The 17,376-nt window shown below is 42.7% G+C and overlaps 1 protein-coding gene across 26 annotated transcripts in view; it reads right to left on the reverse strand.

Moving 5' to 3' along the window:
* Positions 1 to 4,148: 4,148 nt before the first annotated feature.
* The window catches only part of MICAL3 (microtubule associated monooxygenase, calponin and LIM domain containing 3), a 186,304-nt gene continuing 173,076 nt past the window's right edge, over positions 4,149 to 17,376 (reverse strand). For 22 of the 26 annotated variants that reach the window (XM_035126938.2, XM_035126945.2, XM_035126940.2 and 19 more), the window contains 5 exons: positions 11,792 to 11,857; positions 11,612 to 11,662; positions 9,025 to 9,124; positions 8,354 to 8,427; positions 4,149 to 8,260 (listed from right to left, as the gene is read on the reverse strand). In XM_035126938.2, coding sequence (XP_034982829.2) covers positions 8,076 to 8,260; positions 8,354 to 8,427; positions 9,025 to 9,124; positions 11,612 to 11,662; positions 11,792 to 11,857 — 476 coding nt within the window. In that variant the 3' untranslated portion in view covers positions 4,149 to 8,075. The remainder of the gene's footprint in view (positions 8,261 to 8,353; positions 8,428 to 9,024; positions 9,125 to 11,611; positions 11,663 to 11,791; positions 11,858 to 17,376) is intronic. The other 4 variants (XM_035126950.2, XM_035126955.2, XM_035126967.2 and 1 more) reach the window with 2 other exon arrangements.

The following is a 17,376-nucleotide window of genomic DNA, read 5'->3' on the forward strand; positions in this document are numbered from 1 at the left end:
TCCTTTTATTTAAAATGCATCTCTGGGTTATTTGTGGGGCCTGCCTGGTGTTTTTTACATGAGTAAAATGTGTTCTTTTATTTAAAATGCATCACTGGGTTATTTGTGGGGCATAGGAATTCGTTCATTTTTTTTCTTTCAAAATATAGTCCGGCCCCCCACAAGGTCTGATGGACAGTGGACCGGCCCCCTGCTGAAAAAGTTTGCTGACCCCTGATTTAAATGCCTCTCCAGTTAGGTATTGTACATGGAAAACAGCAAAATACGTTGTGAGGCTGAGAAGAAGCAGCTTGCTTAAAGCGACCTGTTGAGTTGATGGCAGGTAAAGAGATTTGACTTGCTGGTTTGTTCAGTTTGGGAGTAAGTTAGACCTGTACATGGGAGTACATGGGAGTAAGTTAGACCTGATCTCTGTTCATGTGATTGCTAAGGAAATGAAGAAGCCCTGCAGATGTTCTCTAGAGCAGCGTTTCTCAACCGCTGTTCCGCGGCACACTAGTGTGCCGCGAGACGCTGGCTGGTATGCCACGACGTGCGGCGACGAGAAGGGCGATTTTGCAGCTGCAAACTCCACCTCCCTGAGCGTCCTATTTCTTCGCCCCTTCTAGTTTCCACAGACCAATCAGCTTTCATTACAGTGGTACCTCGGTTTATGAACACAATTGGTTCCGGAAGTCTGTTCATAAACTGAAGCGTTCATAAACTGAAGCGAACTATCCCATTGAAAGTAATGGAAAGTGAATTAATCCGTTCCAGACGGTCCGCAGAGTAAGCGTTCATAAACTGAAGCAAACTTTCCCATTGAAAGTAATGGAAAGTGGATTAATCCGTTCCAGACGGGTCCGCGGAGTACTTAAACTGAAGCGTTCATAAACTGAAGCATGGGTGTAATTGGTTCCGGAAGTCTGTTCATAAACTGAAGCGTTCATAAACTGAAGCGAACTTTCCCATTGAAAGTAATGGAAAATGAATTAATCCGTTCCAGATGGGTCCGCAGCGTTCATAAACCGAAAATTCATAAACCGAGGTGTTCATAAACCGAGGTTCCACTGTATTTCCATTTTCCCCATGCCTCACGTGACAGGATCATCCCAGAATCCTTTAGCCAAGATTCAAAAGGTAGTTTGTTGCTAATTCACGGAGGCATGAAGACCAAATCGTCCTCTCACAAGTCCGAGAACACGCACAGGGTAAGATACGGGACGGCGGGGTCGGGTGGGGTGGATCAGAAACCCGGATCTTTTAAGAACTTGGCAGCGCTGACCCGCCGGAAAGCAATATTTGGCAAGTGTTTCTTACAGTCATAATTATAATATAGGGCGGCACAGAGTTAATTTTTTAAACTTTTTTAATGGTGGTGTGCCTCGTGATTTTTTTCACGGAACAAGTGTGCCGTGGCCCAAAAAAGGTTGAGAAACACTGCTCTAGAGAACACATGCAGAGTGAGAGCCTGGTGCTTCCTTATAATGGGTGCATTGGCTGTGGGCTCAGCTGTTTCAGCCAATGCAGTTTCCCCTTCCTGAAGACGGGCAGGTGTGGGCTCAGTGATGAAGAATTTGGGAATTCCCCTGCTGAACAGGTGAGCTGGGACACAGGGGGGAATCCTTTGTTTCTGCCCCACTGAAAGAATGAAACGTCTTTAAAAAGTAATGCAATGAGGTGCTTTCCTCACTGACTCATACTATGTCCTGTGGTGCTGCAGACATGCAATTGTTAATGCTGTGTTCCCAAGACTGCCACACATGAAAAAGCAAAGGTGCTATTGATGGTTGTGTACCTCTGGAGAGATAGGGAGAGAGAGTTGCCACCTTTTCTCCAAAGTCACAGTTGTCAAAGTGTGCAAGAAGTGAAATGGACCCCAAGGTAACAAAGGCAGGGGCAGAAAACAAAAGCAGGAAGAGAGTTCTGCTTACCGATAATAGGTTTCTGCTTGTCTTTCTGCTTTTATCAAAGGAAGCCCCTTTTCTGAAGAACTAATAAAGTGACATATAAAGTTTTTTGCAGTGTCTACATGACATACCTGCCATCAAAATGACAGCCTGTACTCCCCACCCCCACACTTTGCACTTCCCAGGGTGGGAATGGGGGAATCCAGTAAGTTAAAAAACAAGAACCCTGCTGCTAGCAACTTAATTTATGGTATCTAAATGACCAATTTGCAGTATTAAGCCCCCATCTGAAAGCATCCTGATACTGTATGTATGTAATTATAAAAGGATCAGGGTGTGTGTGTGAGAGTCCTTTTAGGCAGGGTCTAGATCTGGCATTCAAAGCAGTTGCCCTAATGGTTTATCTCTGCTAAGGAAAAAAATTAGGTCTTTCAAATACTGTATACCCCCTAGTTTAATAAATCATGATAAAAAAATATAAAAACTGCTCCTTCTTAGGAATGCTTCTTCGTACACTGTGACATAGCAACTTTAAGACAAGGGACTGTGCCAGTTTTATCAGAAAGTAGTTCAAAGGGTTCATTGCTTGAAATAAGAGAAAGGAGTGGGGTGAGAATGAGGCATAGACTCGAACGGCAGATTCATACATTTCAAAATCTTCCCAACACTGCTTTCTGAACTTCCTCTTTCCTAGCAATAGAAAGTGAAACTGACAGCTGTTTTTAGCATGTATGAACCAAGAAGTTATGAACTATGTACAGTATGTATGTTTCACCTCAGCTCCTATCTGATAACAGTACTTACAACTGCCCTGCCACGTAGGTTAGGCCAAGAGAGACTTGGCTGTGTCTCAAGGTCACCCAGGAAGCATCAGAGCTATTTACGAAATTGAACTCGGGTCTCCTTCAATACTTAGTGCCATGTCATATTGCCTGAACTGGCAGTATATAAATGCAAGCATATATATGCATAGGTAAATGTTTCAATTTTATTGATTAAATAGTTATTCTGTGCTTCCTTGCGAAGGAGACCAGGGAAGCAAAAAACAGCCATAAAGCCATAAAAACAGCCCATTGCAGTACAGATGCATACAGTGAAAGATCTCAACTTCAAAGGCTTGTTGGAAGAGGAAGGACTTCACTATTCAAGCGGAGGGGATTCCAAGGGTAGGTTCCACAACTGAGGTGCTGGAACTGAGTTCTGGAGAGTTCCGGCTGGAAAAAAAGAAGCCCTGGCTCTGCAGATTCACTTATGCGAATATCCGGCTCCTTACTTTCTTGGTTGTTTCTGCTGTAATTGGTCAGTGGTGGCCATTTTCAGGAAGCAAGTATGGAAAGAGGGGAGTGATATCTGACGAATCAGAGAGCAGGGGGGAAATCAGACAAATCAGGGCTGCAGGAGAGGTCAGACAAATCAGATTGGCTCCCCCCCCCTCCTTGTCTCTCTTTTACCGATTGGCTGTAGTAATTTCAGGAAGAAACCATGGACAGAGGGGTGTTGTTCCCATAAGAAATAATGGCTCATTGTGGGCTCATTGTGTGAACAACTTCCTGGGGACACATTGTGTTTGTTAAGCAGGAGTTGCATGTATATGCTATTTACATGATTTTTTATATTTGTTTTGATATGCTCTGAAGGAAGCTTTTAAATAAAAAATTGGCCATAGCACACCGGGCTGCTCTGAAAACAAAATCAAATTTTTCAGCATCTTGAGACACATCCTCTTTTGTTTTGGGGTATTATATATATATATGACATGTCCACCATATTATAGAACTCAAGCCACCAATGAAACCCTGGAAACACATCATAAGAGTTGTGGTGGATTAGGAAAGCAATAGAAAATAAAAATTGCCAATACTGTATGGTATAACATCTTTATAAAAGTCTATGGTGCTCTCAAACTTGTAATACTGGGTTTGTGGTAAAGTGGTGCTATTGACATTCTGCTCATGCAATAGGACTTCTAATTCCTCTCCTATCCCTGCCCCCCCCCAATGAAAGCGGTTCCAGATGGTCCCCAAACCCTCTAGAACAGATTTTAAGGGGGAGAGGAGAAAGGGAAGTTCTGTTGCACAAGTTAAGACTTGGAGAAGCAGAATGGCAGCATTGTACACAACTGTGTGTACTGCTCTGGTTATTACATCTCAAAAAGGATAGTGTAGAACTAGAAACGGTGCAGAATAGGGCCCCCAACAATTTGCTGTTGGCATGAACCGTGAAGCAAAATCAAATTCCAATGAAGTAAGAAAAAATTAATGACTTTTATTTTTTATTTTATTTTTTAGTTACGTTGGTGACCTGAGGTGCTAAACTCTCAACACCAACAAAGCAAGTGTGCATAAGAACGTACAGAATGAAATGCAACCAAAAAAAGAGGAAATAAAACAGGGGTTGGGATGTTTTAGACATGAAAACAGGTACGGTACACAATTTCCTGTTACACTGCACACACGCCAACAATAAAACAGTCTGAATATCAGAGTTCCCACCTGTCCCAAGGGGAAGATACCACAGTTCCTTGGGACAGGGTTGTTTCACATACATACTTCTTTATATATATATGTGTGTGTGTGTGTATAAAATTAAATTACTACAATGCCATCAAAACATGACATCCCTTCCTCCAATAGCTTTAGTGACATTCTCATCTACCTTCCTTGCTTATGAAGTTCCACTGCTAGTGCTTTTGAAGGCAGCAATTCTTTGGAAGCCTTCTGTCCTCTTCTCATGCATCGAGAGAGAAATACCCTCCTCTACCTCTTCATATCAAACAGACTGTTTCGTGGTACATTTTTTATTGCAAATAATCACAGCATTTTCTTTTTTAAACATGAGGCTGGAAAACTAATACACCACTTTCATCTCAGGGCCTAAATGTAAACATTCTGTTAAATACATTTTCTTAAAACCATTGGGGTGGGGGAGGGCATCAACTTTGTTTTTTTTTGCCATAAAAAGAATTTGTGCCACTGGGTCATGCAACTCTGGACATATTTGTAGATGCTCTAAAATGCCTTTGACCTGGATGTATTTTTTTTAAAAAAAACATATTAAAAACCCAGAGGATGCAACAGGTGTGCTTGTTACTTCTGCATTAGCACCGTGTCATAAAAGGAGGGCCAGACACTGCATTTAAAGAAACCTCTTGACTGACAGCAGGATCGAGCACAATCAACACAACACATTACAGGAAATGTTAAGAGTGGAAGAGGAAATATGATTAATGCTCCTGGTGCTGCCATGGGCTCTAAAACACCGCAGTTCTAGTGACAAGGGAGTCTTAGCTGCCCAAAAGAAGTCTGGGCTAACTAGAGGCAGAGCTACACAGCTGCACTGGAGCTGAAATGGACTTTCCCTTCCACTTTCTCAGACAGACTGTTCTACTCTCATTCCACATGCAGCTATAGGCAGCTTAGGAAGAAGCTTAGTGTGTCAATGTTTTCCTACAGTGAAAAATTCAAAGAACAGATAAAAGCGAGTTCAATTTCTACCACTTTACAGAACAATCTATTTTCTCAGTTCCATTACAAATTGCACCAGGCACAGCAGAAATAGTTAATGCAAATTTGCCTCTTTCATGTGGCTAGACACCAAATTTTAACAACTGAATTCTAGCCCCATCCTAAACGAAGGGGAGTTTAACTTCCATTCTCAACCTTTTGCCATACACTCCCCTGTTGGTCTCTACAGATGTCAAAGATGCTGTCTGAGACAATAGAAGTCATACCGGTATTTTCTTTTTCTTCCTCAATTGGGGTGACTAACCTTGGACTCCTGTTGGACTCTCATCAGCCCCATCCAGCATGCTCAGTAGTCAGGGATTATGAGAATTGTAGTCCAGTAATATTAGAAAAGCCAGAGATTCGTCCCCTCCATTTTGAAAGCTACATATAAACACCGGTCCTAGTGAACAACCCCCCCCCCCAGTGTCTCACGAACCCATGAACACACAAGTCCTGCTTGCTCTGGTATGAATTCTGCCAGTGTATCATCACAATCTTTCAATATCTTAATATTCAACAAATGCCAGGCATGGTACCCCTTTGGCATAAAATCTTCTGACGCTACATTTCAACACATGCTGTTGTTTCGACAGCTTTCTGTTCTGCGTCATCAGTACTGACATTTCATTAAACAAGGAAGTGGGTGGGTGTTTAAAAACCTTTCCCCATTTTTTCTCGCTAGCCTTTCCTGTTTTGAAAACACAGCATTTCCTGTTTTAAAAACTTAAGATGGTGGCTGCTTTAAAGGACATGTCTATTTCTTGGGATGAGTGCTTCCCTAAAAAAAGTTAATTAAAAAAATAGTCTGCACTTTGTTTGGAGAATAGAACTACAGCTTTCTTTAAACTAAGCCCAACTGGAGCTAAAAAAATGCAAATGGAAAATTCTGTATGTGACAGGTCGGCACTTTTGAGAAAGTTATTGTGAAAGACATGGTGTGCTTATGGAACCTCTCAGCTGGTTATAGACAAGAGTCTATTCTGTGTTATTTCCTATTTGCTACTGCACTGTAAGACCTTTTCTGAGCCAACTGAATGAAGGCCCTAGGACAAAACCAGTGGGGCTTGTGCTAATCCTTCCCTTGGGAGGCAGATTTTTACAGAGCCAGCATGTGGTTTGTTTGTTTTTAAAATACATGGGGTAAAGTGGCAATGCCACAATTATAATTACAAAAACCTTAAACAGCAGTAGTTAAAATAAGCACAGGTTTGTCATTCAGGAACAGAGGATATGGAGTGCAGGAGCGAAGTCTGCCATCACCACTCAGCTTTGTGAGCTCTCTTTGTGAGGATGCAGCTTAATTGAGAAGACACCCTACCTGGGAACCTGGCCTGCGTATTTCCTAGGGTTGCCCCTCAACTTGGTGCAGGGACAAGTCCAAAGTAGAATAGCCTGGAACATAAAAGCACCTGCTCTACACATCAAAAGTAGCATGTAACTGTAACAGCATTAATAGAACTCTAATAAATAGGTACAGGGAAAGGGAGAACAGCAAATTAAAAATAAGAACAACAACAAAAGAAAAAGGTTGGGGAATGCAGCAGGCACACAGATTCACCACTCAAACATTTGCTCACTTCTTAAAAAGGTATAAAACCCAAATCTTTCAAGTATTAAAAAATAAGTTAATAGACATTAAAGGGTCTAAAGTGACTAAAGGGCCCGGGTAGGTCTTTTGCTTCATTTCTGACGTGCAAAAAATAATAAAGATATATATCTATAGATATATATACACACAAAAAACAAAAACCCATTGAGAGTCCATTCTTGGGGGATTCGAAGAAAGGGGTTTCATCCAAGAGCTCCCGCAAACTGCTTCATAAGTAACCCATCTTCAAAATCAGCACTTTCCAGTGTCAAAATTGTCACAAGGTTCACAACAGAGCAGTCTAATGTCAATGGAGACAGGAAAATTGTGACTTTCAGTCCAGAGCACTGCATGGCAGAAAGGAGGTGGCTTACACGCTCTTCCCCTCTTAGAACAATGGCAACTTGTGGAGGCTGCAGCAAAGAGAGCTAGTCCACCGGAGCCTGTATCTTCTGTAGAAACCACATGGGGCAAGTATTTCATGTCAGCCAGCCTTCCAAGTCTCCAGTCCTCTCTGAATTCAGGGTTCCTCCATACCCAGACAATAATGGCAGCTTCAGGCTTCTTTGGTGAGGAGAACCTTAAACATACACACAGTGTGCTCTGGGGTACAGAGTGGTTTGCTCTCCCGTGGGCTGCTGCAGGGTGATGCTTCAGAAGAGAGTAGCCACTTCTCACCTTTGTATTTCAAAACAAAAACAAGAACACAACCAGCTAAGTAAATATGAAACAGACAAGCTATGGCCCACCTGAATTGGTTAAAGTTGTGGTGTATTTTTATAAATTTAATAAAATGTTTTCATTTCATTTTTTAGCCTCTCTCAGAGATCACAAAAACTCAATGGCCTCTTTGCACAGGTCCTTGAGGAAGGCACACAACCTCAGCTGACCACCTCAGGCTTGAGGTTTGCAGGCCTCATACAGGCCTCAGCACTTTTCGATCCAACCCCCTCTCAGGAAGAAGCACTCGGGCGCTGCAAGAACCCTCAAGAGGTTTCTATGCCAAGGTATCTCCTCCATCCAGGCAGCTCCAGCCAACTTGGCACATGCCAATTGGGCAACGCAGATCGGCAGACGAGTGCGCTGCTAAGCTCAGGACCAGTTTAAGTTGAATCCCTTGGACAGCATGACTGCCTCTAGGTCCTTGTCTTCTTCCTTCTCCCGGAGTCGCTGCTCTTCGAGGAGGGCCACAAGAGAATCTCTCTGTTCCACCACCTCTAGCATTTCATTCAGGATCCTTTTCTCTTCTGACAACTCTTCATCTGTCTTTAGGTGATCTAGCAAAGAAAGGGACAAGCAGACTTGTCACGCTAGCCAAGGAAGTAGCTGGGGCTTTCTACTGGGAACCAGAGTACATCGATGAGACTTACCTTCCACTGCCATCCTCTCCCGAAGTTCTTGCTGTAGTCTGCTTTGCCTGTCCTCCAGCTCCAACTCCCGAGCGCTGCAAGGAGAGAAGAATAGGCAAATGTCTGGTTTAGGTTGTTTTAGCAGCAGTCTAAGCTACTGGCTTAAAAATCTAACATGCTCAGGTAGTGAAGTGTTCCCTTTCAGTTCTGATTGTAAGGCAACCATTCAGTTGTACTAAGAACCTTGTTCAGAACAACCTCCCTTGATTAACATACATGTCGGTTTTTCACCTAAACCCACGTTGTGGAATGGTCAGAAAGGCAGACGAGAAATAACGGGAATATGCCAAGTTGTTCCACCTGGCCCCTATTGCCCACTGCACATCAGGGCTGAGTTGCAAGGGACAAGATCTTCCTTCTTACATTGACCTTATTTGGAATCATGAATGAGAAGGAAATGCTAAGAGAACCAGGTCTCAGCAGCAGATCACTTCATCAATTTTATAAAATTTTATTTTACTTGGGGCACCTATGGGTCTCCAGAGCAAAAGGATTCCCATCTGTACATTGTCATCACAGCAAAGGTGAAGGCAGATACAGGTTCCATAACGCATCTCTGCCTGGGGATAGTTGTCTCATCTTTTCCCTTCTCTGCGTGGACCAAGCATGCAGAAATTTCTCTCCTTACTCACAATATCATGAGCTCCGACTCATAGCGCACTAAGGCATTCTTCTCTTGCACCAGCTTGAACCACTCCTGCATCAGCTTGGGGTCGTCCTTCTTCCCCATGCCTGCCAAGAGAACAGTTTAGGTCAGCTTTGAGAAAGATTCCCGCCATTTCCATAAATCCAGCAGGCAGGCAGGCAGGAACAAAAATGGGAGTGGGGCAAAATGTGCAAAGAAAGCTGAGCTAGATGCTGCCAGAGCACTCTTGTCAGATCTGCTTGTTTAGTTTGTCTATGGCACGCCGGAAGGAGGGTCACCTCCAGTAAAATAAACAAAAAAAACCCACTGGATCCATGTGCCCTGAATCTATCTTCCCCATGACACCTCCCGCCAAACCAATAGCCAGAATTACAGTCTCTTTTCAGTACTTTTCTTCTGTTGTCCTTTTCAATTTGGACACTTTCAAACAGAGCTCTGACACTTCCAACACTTTCCAACAAAGCCTACCTGTTTCAAGCCATGTTTTCTCACTCACACCTTACTCAACACCCATTTGTCCACTTTACATATAAATATAGAGTGATTAGTGAACACACTGCTGTAAGAATTCAGTCCCAACAGTTCCCTGATGTGCTGTTTCTCCTACCAGTGTTGTAGTCTTACATGCTGGGCTCTCTCCCCTTTTCAAGCCACCTGCATTAACTTAATGACTGAAAGCAACCAGTTCCTGACCACTGCTATCAATAATTTCCCTTCCTCTTGGCTTTATCAGTCACACCAGGCAGATCTGCCTCAATGTGTCTGCTAGAGATCCCTCATTTACACAAAAAACACGTATTGTGTGGCATAAAGACAGGTTCAATCAAATGCAGTTCACCAGCTCAAGACCACTAGTTCATGGTAGAAAAGCACAAGAAGAAAATCTGCTCACATAAAAAAGGAAGAGGAAGCATGGTAGCTTCCCAGGTATTTCAATAAAAGCTTAATCAACGAAAACCAAGCTAGCAGACCCAGTAGCAAAGCCTGATATGAAGTAAATAGCATAGCCATTTTATGCTATTTTAGAGAGCTACACCCACAACTCATATCTAGTAATGAAATATGCAGCTCTTTATAGGTAGCTATTTGGATTCAGATCCTGAAAATCAGTTTGGAAGCAAGTGAAGCCCTGGTTATGTGCTCCCAGTGATCAGGGTCTTGGCCTAACCACTGTAGGCCCAGAGGGATTCCAGCTGTTTCCTGCACCAATCAGATTTCACCATCCTATCAGAGGTGTCAATAGTTTAGGAAACTGGTATATGGAAAAAACACAGTCAAGTTGCACACCACCACAGGGTTAACTCCTGTTTCTCATCCATACCATAGATGAGTTCTCATCTCATATAAAACTAATGGGAACATCTATTCTAAGAAAAATATAATGCAAGATCTGTGCCTACTTATGTGTAAATGGCAAAATATTTGTATTAGACACTATTCTAATTATTAAAAAATGCAGACTCTTCTTATGGATTATGGAAGCCCAAGGGAGACACTCTAAAATGGGGATGGTCAGCTACCAAGTTGGATCCAGCTACGAAAGATTATTATCTGTTCCTGGTAGTGCTTGCCAGTATTGGATGGCACTGACTAATGCATCATTTGTAACTGAGGATGCCTTTATGGAGCAAGACTTATTTCCCATCACAGTCAAGAAAACAGAGTAGTGCAGAGGTTCTTGGTGACCCTGTTCCTACCACTTATTCTCAGGTAACAAGAATTCTCCTCCTCTTCCAAAACCACCAACACAGCTCCAGAACACAAGAAGCAAACATACACAGTATGAAAATCTCACCCTAGCCAATCATGGCTGTGGATGGCTATACCTAGTCATCGCTTGGTCCCAATTAAGCCTCTCTGAGCATCTCTGCACAAGGTGCCCTCATAGCCATGGTGGAAAGAGAGAAGAAGCTTACACATGCAGATGCCCAGTGCATTGGAGCCATGAGAAGCACTGGGAAATCTCCCCACCCTTTCCACTGTGAGGATAATCAATCAGAAAAGAAACTTCTGCACAAAACAGCCAAATACATGTCAACACTGACCTATAGAAACTTTTGTTCATTTGTGGGATGTAGGTATATTTTTATATTTTCATTTTTAGACAGCCAATGAGCAGAGGGAGAGGCAGGGGTGGGGAGGAAAGATGAACAATTGATGAAAGCACACCATGAAAAGCAGAGAGTTGTTAGCCGAAGTTATACATGGCGGTCACATTCCACCCTTTCCCCCCCATGCCTTGGGAAATGGAAACACTTCAGTGGGAATCTGGTTCCACTTGGGATAAAGAAGATGCTTAGCACGATATATGGCAGATCAGGAGGCTGCCTTTTCAAAGTCAAGGGTTGTTGGGGAAGCCAGTCATTAGAAAAGACAGTATGCCTTTAACCCATGTGTATTTTTTTAAAGGAAGTAGACTCACCCCGCACTCCCCTGCAAAATCATCCAACAAGCCAAACAGAACCCTTAAGGCATGAAACTGATGCCACTACAGTCATTTCAGATTAATTGCGCCAATAAACTTCAAGACTATCCTTAGCCCACAATGCACAGCTGAAAAAAGGATACTGTACCTTTACGATCCTGCCAGACACACTTCATAACAAGGTTGTTATAGAGGGTTTCTTTGAGATTGAAGGAAAGAAAAGTTTGGCGGTGAGCCACTTGATATTGTTGCTAGCTCACTAGCGTCTCTACACCAATCCAATGGCGGTTTGGGAACAGAATGGAGGGAATGCAAGAAATTACATTACCTTCATGGGCACAGCAAGGACAGAAGGAGAGAGGTCTACGGCGTGGTGTCCCGGCATTGGGCTCAACTTCAATAGAACCAAAGATGGGAGAGGAAGAAAGGAAGGGAAGAGGAAATTGGAAGTGGAGAGGAAGAGAGGAGGAGAAACAGGGTGAAAATAAACAGACAAGCAAAAGGACAAAAAAGCACAAGAGTGAGAAAGAAAGGAAACAACAAGAAGAAGTAGAAAAGAAAATAATAATACAAGAAATGGAGAAGCAGAAACAAGGGAAACAGTCTACAGATGGAACATCCTTTGTCAACACGAATAATGGAGAAGAGCAGACTGTGGCACTGGGAGGGGAAACAGTGTGGGCCACAAAAGTTACTGGGATAAAGGGGAAATGCCAACATTTGACATTTCTTGTGCTTGGTGACTTTTCACCCTGCATGTTGCATGATGCAGTTAAGAGACAAAATTAGCTTGGCACATTCCATGTGGCTTTTTTGTGACCTAATCCAAGGAACTAGGTGACAGTGGCAAGTATTATGTGTTTAGTAAAAAAAAGGCAGATCATGGCACAAAACAGGACTGACTGCCTATGATTGGCAAACAAACCTAGACCAAACCTGTTGTCCCCCTGCCCCAAAAGTTTTTGGATTCTCATTTGCCCCAGTCAACATGGTCAAAAGTCAGGATGATGAGAGCTGTAGTCCAGCAACTTCTGGAAGGCCAAATGTTCCCCTATCCTGGGTCTAACCAAAGCCTTGACTGGTATTTTACACGTATTCATGCATAGTTTGTATTTCTGGCCCTGCCAATATCAAGGGTAGACAGAAAACTGAGGACTATGCCCCACTGGTATGTTTGTTTGTTTGATTGATTGATTTGGGGGGCAAGAGAAGTTTGAGTATGTAGCAATTAATTAGATATAACACAGTAAATTGACATTTCCCAAATTTCTGATAAAAGAGGCCGTTTTTATTAAAAAATAATAAAATGGGAGGAATACTTCCCAAACTTACACACTCTGATGCAGAGAATAGCTTCTTCCTGTGGTTTGGCACTTATAGGACCCATCAATTATCCAATGAATTCCTCACAGTTTGGGAATTATTGGGGTAGATTATACATAAAGAGATGACTATTTTATAGAATAGGGATGAGGAACTGGGTGCTGCTGTGTACAGAAGCCCCAGCAACCAGCTGATCAATGGGGCTTGAGTGGGTGCAGTCCACGGTGCTTTGCAACCCGCAGTGATCTATATATTACAGAAAGACCTGTGGCCCATTGACTAATCTGTGAGTAGAACAGAAGTGAAAGAAAAATGCCACTGTGTAATAAGGAGCAACTGAATTTATATAAAAAGAGGACATTCATAATCCACTGGAATCAGATCTACATGCACATATAATGGACAGGGAAAGCCTCAGTTCTCATTTATGAAGATAAGGTCTGGGGAGGGAACAGCTTTTAGAAGGGACCATCACAGAACTAGAGCAGTAACACACAGGACAGACCAAAGTTAAAAGGGAGGAGGCACATCAGTTTGCAAATAGTGTGTGAATGAGCAATGTGAATCTCTCAACAGGAAGAAACATGTATACTCAGTGTGAAAAGGGTTAAAAGTACATCACATATACATGTTACATGGTGCCCATCTGTACGTGAAGACTTATCTTGTCTGAAGACATTCCATAGTATCCCCAGACAACTTTTCTCTCTCCACCCCCACCAAAAAAACCAAACAACTAACAAACTGAATGCCTTAAAAGTATTTTTGTCGCTTGGGAAAGAGATCCATGAAAATCCATGTAGTGTAACAATGCGCACATGTTTTTCTTTAAAGTGGCAATGCAATGGTGCTTTGTTTTCGTTTTTACTTCACAGGTCTCTTTCAAGGCCTAGTCTTGGATAGATATGTATTACATTCTTAGTATGTGTAAAAATAATAATACAAGAATACAAGTGGGTTGCTTGGATTAAATGGTTCTAAAATGTACAGTCAAGCTGTACACCAAGGGAAATACTCTCTGATTATTCTTGCATTTGCTGAAGTTCTTCCTCAGTCATGATTAAGATTAAGATGACATTATGTTTTGCTTTGAACTGGGTGGATTCCATGGTGTACTGGGCTGCTACTAGACCAGGCTTCTATGCAGATTCGGTGTGTATCAAGGCTATATATGGAGCTACTGTACTACCATTTCCATGGTTGCAGCAGCCTAGTTCTAGCTGCCACATTCAGTGATACAGATTCTGAATGAATGGTGGGAACCTGTGGCCCTCCAGATGATGTTGGGCTACAATTCCCATCACTCCTGACCACCGCCCATGCTAGCTGGGGCTGATCGGATCTGTCATCCCACAAGATCTGGAAGGCCACAGGTTTCCCATTCCTGCCCCACATGCAGATGCCAGTTCACATAACTGTACCTCTATGCAAGCATAGACCACCTCCCAGTTTTGAAGGCCATTGCATGGGATCTCACCTGAAGATTTCCAGGGAAGGCGAGATAAGAGTAAATTGAACTTGGAGGCAAAACCACTGCTAGTGCAAACCATGGTTTGACATCATATCTTAAGAGTCTCAATGGAGCCCCCCCCCCCGGACAATCCCCTCTGCCTATGGTGTAACTAAGTCAGTTGGAACCAAAGGATACCCTTGCTCCCAGAGTTTGATACTGGAGTAAGCAGAGATGGGTTTCAAGAGATAAGGCAGACTGAAATATCAACTATGGCGGGTGGAGGTTCTTGGGCTTATTCCACCACATCGATAGGCAGGCCTCTTGCTACGATTGTCAATAAACCTAAATCCAATAGCTACAATGTTTTTCCCCCAACAGTACATGCAGCAGAAGCAAGACCATTAGTAGAATGGTCCAACTCCATAGATAATCCCCAGAGAATATTCATAGCATCCGATTAGTAAAGATGTGTTGAATAGCCCATTATGTATACAGATAATTCAGTAATATAAATGGATAAATCCTTTCTCCGCATCACTGAACTTAAAGCAATAAAAAATCACAAAGGCTAGGTAAAGGTACCCCTGACCATTAGGTCCAGTCGCGGACGACTGTGGGGTTGCGGTGCTCATCTCGCTCTATAGGCCGAGGGAGCCGGCGTTTGTCTGCAGACAGCTTCCGGGTCATGTGGCCAGGATGACTAAGCCACTTCTGGCAAACCAGAACAGCGCACAGAAATGCCATTTACCTTCCCGCCGGAGCAGTACCTATTTATCTACTTGCACTTTGACTTGCTTTTGAACTGCTAGGTGGGCAGGAGCTGGGACCGAACAACGGGAGCTCATCCCGTTGCGGGGATTCGAACCGCCAACCTTCTGATCGGCAAGCCCTAGGCTCAGTGGTTTAGACCACAGCACCACCCGTGTTCCAAAGGCTACTAGACAGCAAACATTTCTATTTGCTGGTCAGCAAATGCTTATATTAGCAAGTTATGTGTAGCACACAGACCACCTGAAAGTATACTCAGAACAAAATGTCTAACAATTTATAAAAGCTCCCCTAGCCAGCCAAGAGATGATTATTCACCACTGGTAACTGACTAGTGAGAGACTATTTAAAAGCCTGCAGCAATTTATGAAATACACACCTTATTAAAAACTATACTCATCCTGATCAACTTTTTGCTAGGCCAACTAGGATCAAGCGGAAACTCAACTCACTTTGGGTTTGGTCAAGAAATGCCTTCAAGTACCATGCAGCAAGGCATCAAACTTGAACGTGAACACACCATCCTTTTTGTTTTGCTTAGGACATGAACTGAAATAGATCTTATGTAGCTCAGATACTTGCAGAGTTCCAACACAAAGAATACATCCAGCAAAAGATCATTATTTAGTGTATGTTTCCCAAACTAGAAACAAAAACGCCCAAGCTAAATGAATCTTGGAATCCAGTTCTATGCATGTTTGCTTGGAAGTACAGGTGCCTAAGTTCTGATGCGATACACAGCCATCTTGCATTAACTGAACTACAGTTGTATCTTGGAAGTCAAATGGAATCCGTTCTGGAAGTCCGTTCAACTTCCAAAACCTAAGCACGGCTTCTGATTGACACGGAAGCCCTGTTGGACATTCGGGTTCCAAAAGAACATTCAAAACAATCACTTCTAGGTTTGCGCCATTTGGGAGCCAAAACATCCGAGTTCCAGGGCATTCGTGATCCAAGGTACGACTGTATTACCATTGCAAAAAAAAGCTGACAGCAAGACGCATGAGACCCAAAGATGTTACTTTATTACTATAAATGTCTCCCTTTCGTTTAAGTACTAGGTACAGGTACAACTTACAGTGGATTATTGTAGTGTTCCATATGTCTGGATTTTCCTGGACAGTGGACATCATGTTGTTTTGGCATTTTTGCAAAAAAAAAAAAAGCTTCACAATTTTGTGGTGTCCTGGTTTTTGAAATATGGTAACCCTAGATTATTGCAGCACTAAAATAACTTTAAAACAGATAAACCCACTGTACAAATGCATGCACACATAAGTGCACTGGATGCTAAAACTGGATACAAACGCAAATCCCATACATTTGGCTGCAGTTAGTCTTCTGCATATGATACAGTATGTGATATATAATAAATATGAAACACCCCTTCCCCCATTTTCACTGGATATTGATAATCAGCCTATAGGTGTGATGCATTCAAATCAGCATGCATAACGGCATCATATGATCACTTAAGTTTGGTATCAGATGTTCCAAAACTCAAGGGTGTCCTGCATTACGTATCACCAGGCAAAAAAGTCAAGTCAGGGAAGTGAAGCAAGGGGGGTTGCTGAACCACTAAGGTGAATCCAGAGAGAAGTGGGGAAGTATAAATTTCTATTTGAGCCGTATTTGACCCCCTGCATTTTAGTCTGAACATCTCTCTTGTGAACATCTGTCAGACCTGCCCCTCCATCTCTGATCAAATCTGTTTTATAATCAATTATACCTCCCATTTCTTCCAGTGCAGGGTTACTCAGCCATAAGCCTGGCATTGGCATCAAATGCTGATAACCATGTTCTCCTCTTGCTACAGAGTCCTTACATGCCAAGAGACCAGTACTGCCTCTACACTCGTTGATACTGTTGACTACACTACTGCCTTCTTTTGCCCTGGTTTGCTAGTGCTTTAAAATAATTATTTCAGTATCACTTAGAGACATCCAAAAAGGTTCTGGCTATTGGATACATTTTACTATTATACAATAAAACTGAAAATTAATTTGTTGTACAAGCTATGGATAAAAACAACATGCATCCAACCCAATATCATCAAGATCTCCTGATCGTTGACCAGAGGTGAAATATTTTCCCCCACCTCCATAATGATAGTTCTGAAGTCCCTGGTATACCAGAAGGCCTCTGCCTAGGCCTTCTGGGGATGCTCTGAAAGGACCTTGCGGTGTGTTCCTGAGCCACCCCTGGCAGAGAAGCCCTGGCAAAGTCAAAGGGGGAGGCTGAATCAACTCCTCAGCCTTAAAGACATTGGTGCCAGATGATCCAGCCCAGGCAGCTAGTCAGTGAGAGAATGCACACTTGGGAGTGCAGTGTTGCTGTGTAATTATTGAGTCAAAGGCTCATTGTAACTA

This window comes from Zootoca vivipara, chromosome 10 (genome assembly GCF_963506605.1).
Source record: "Zootoca vivipara chromosome 10, rZooViv1.1, whole genome shotgun sequence".
NCBI classification, from domain to species: domain Eukaryota; kingdom Metazoa; phylum Chordata; class Lepidosauria; order Squamata; family Lacertidae; genus Zootoca; species Zootoca vivipara.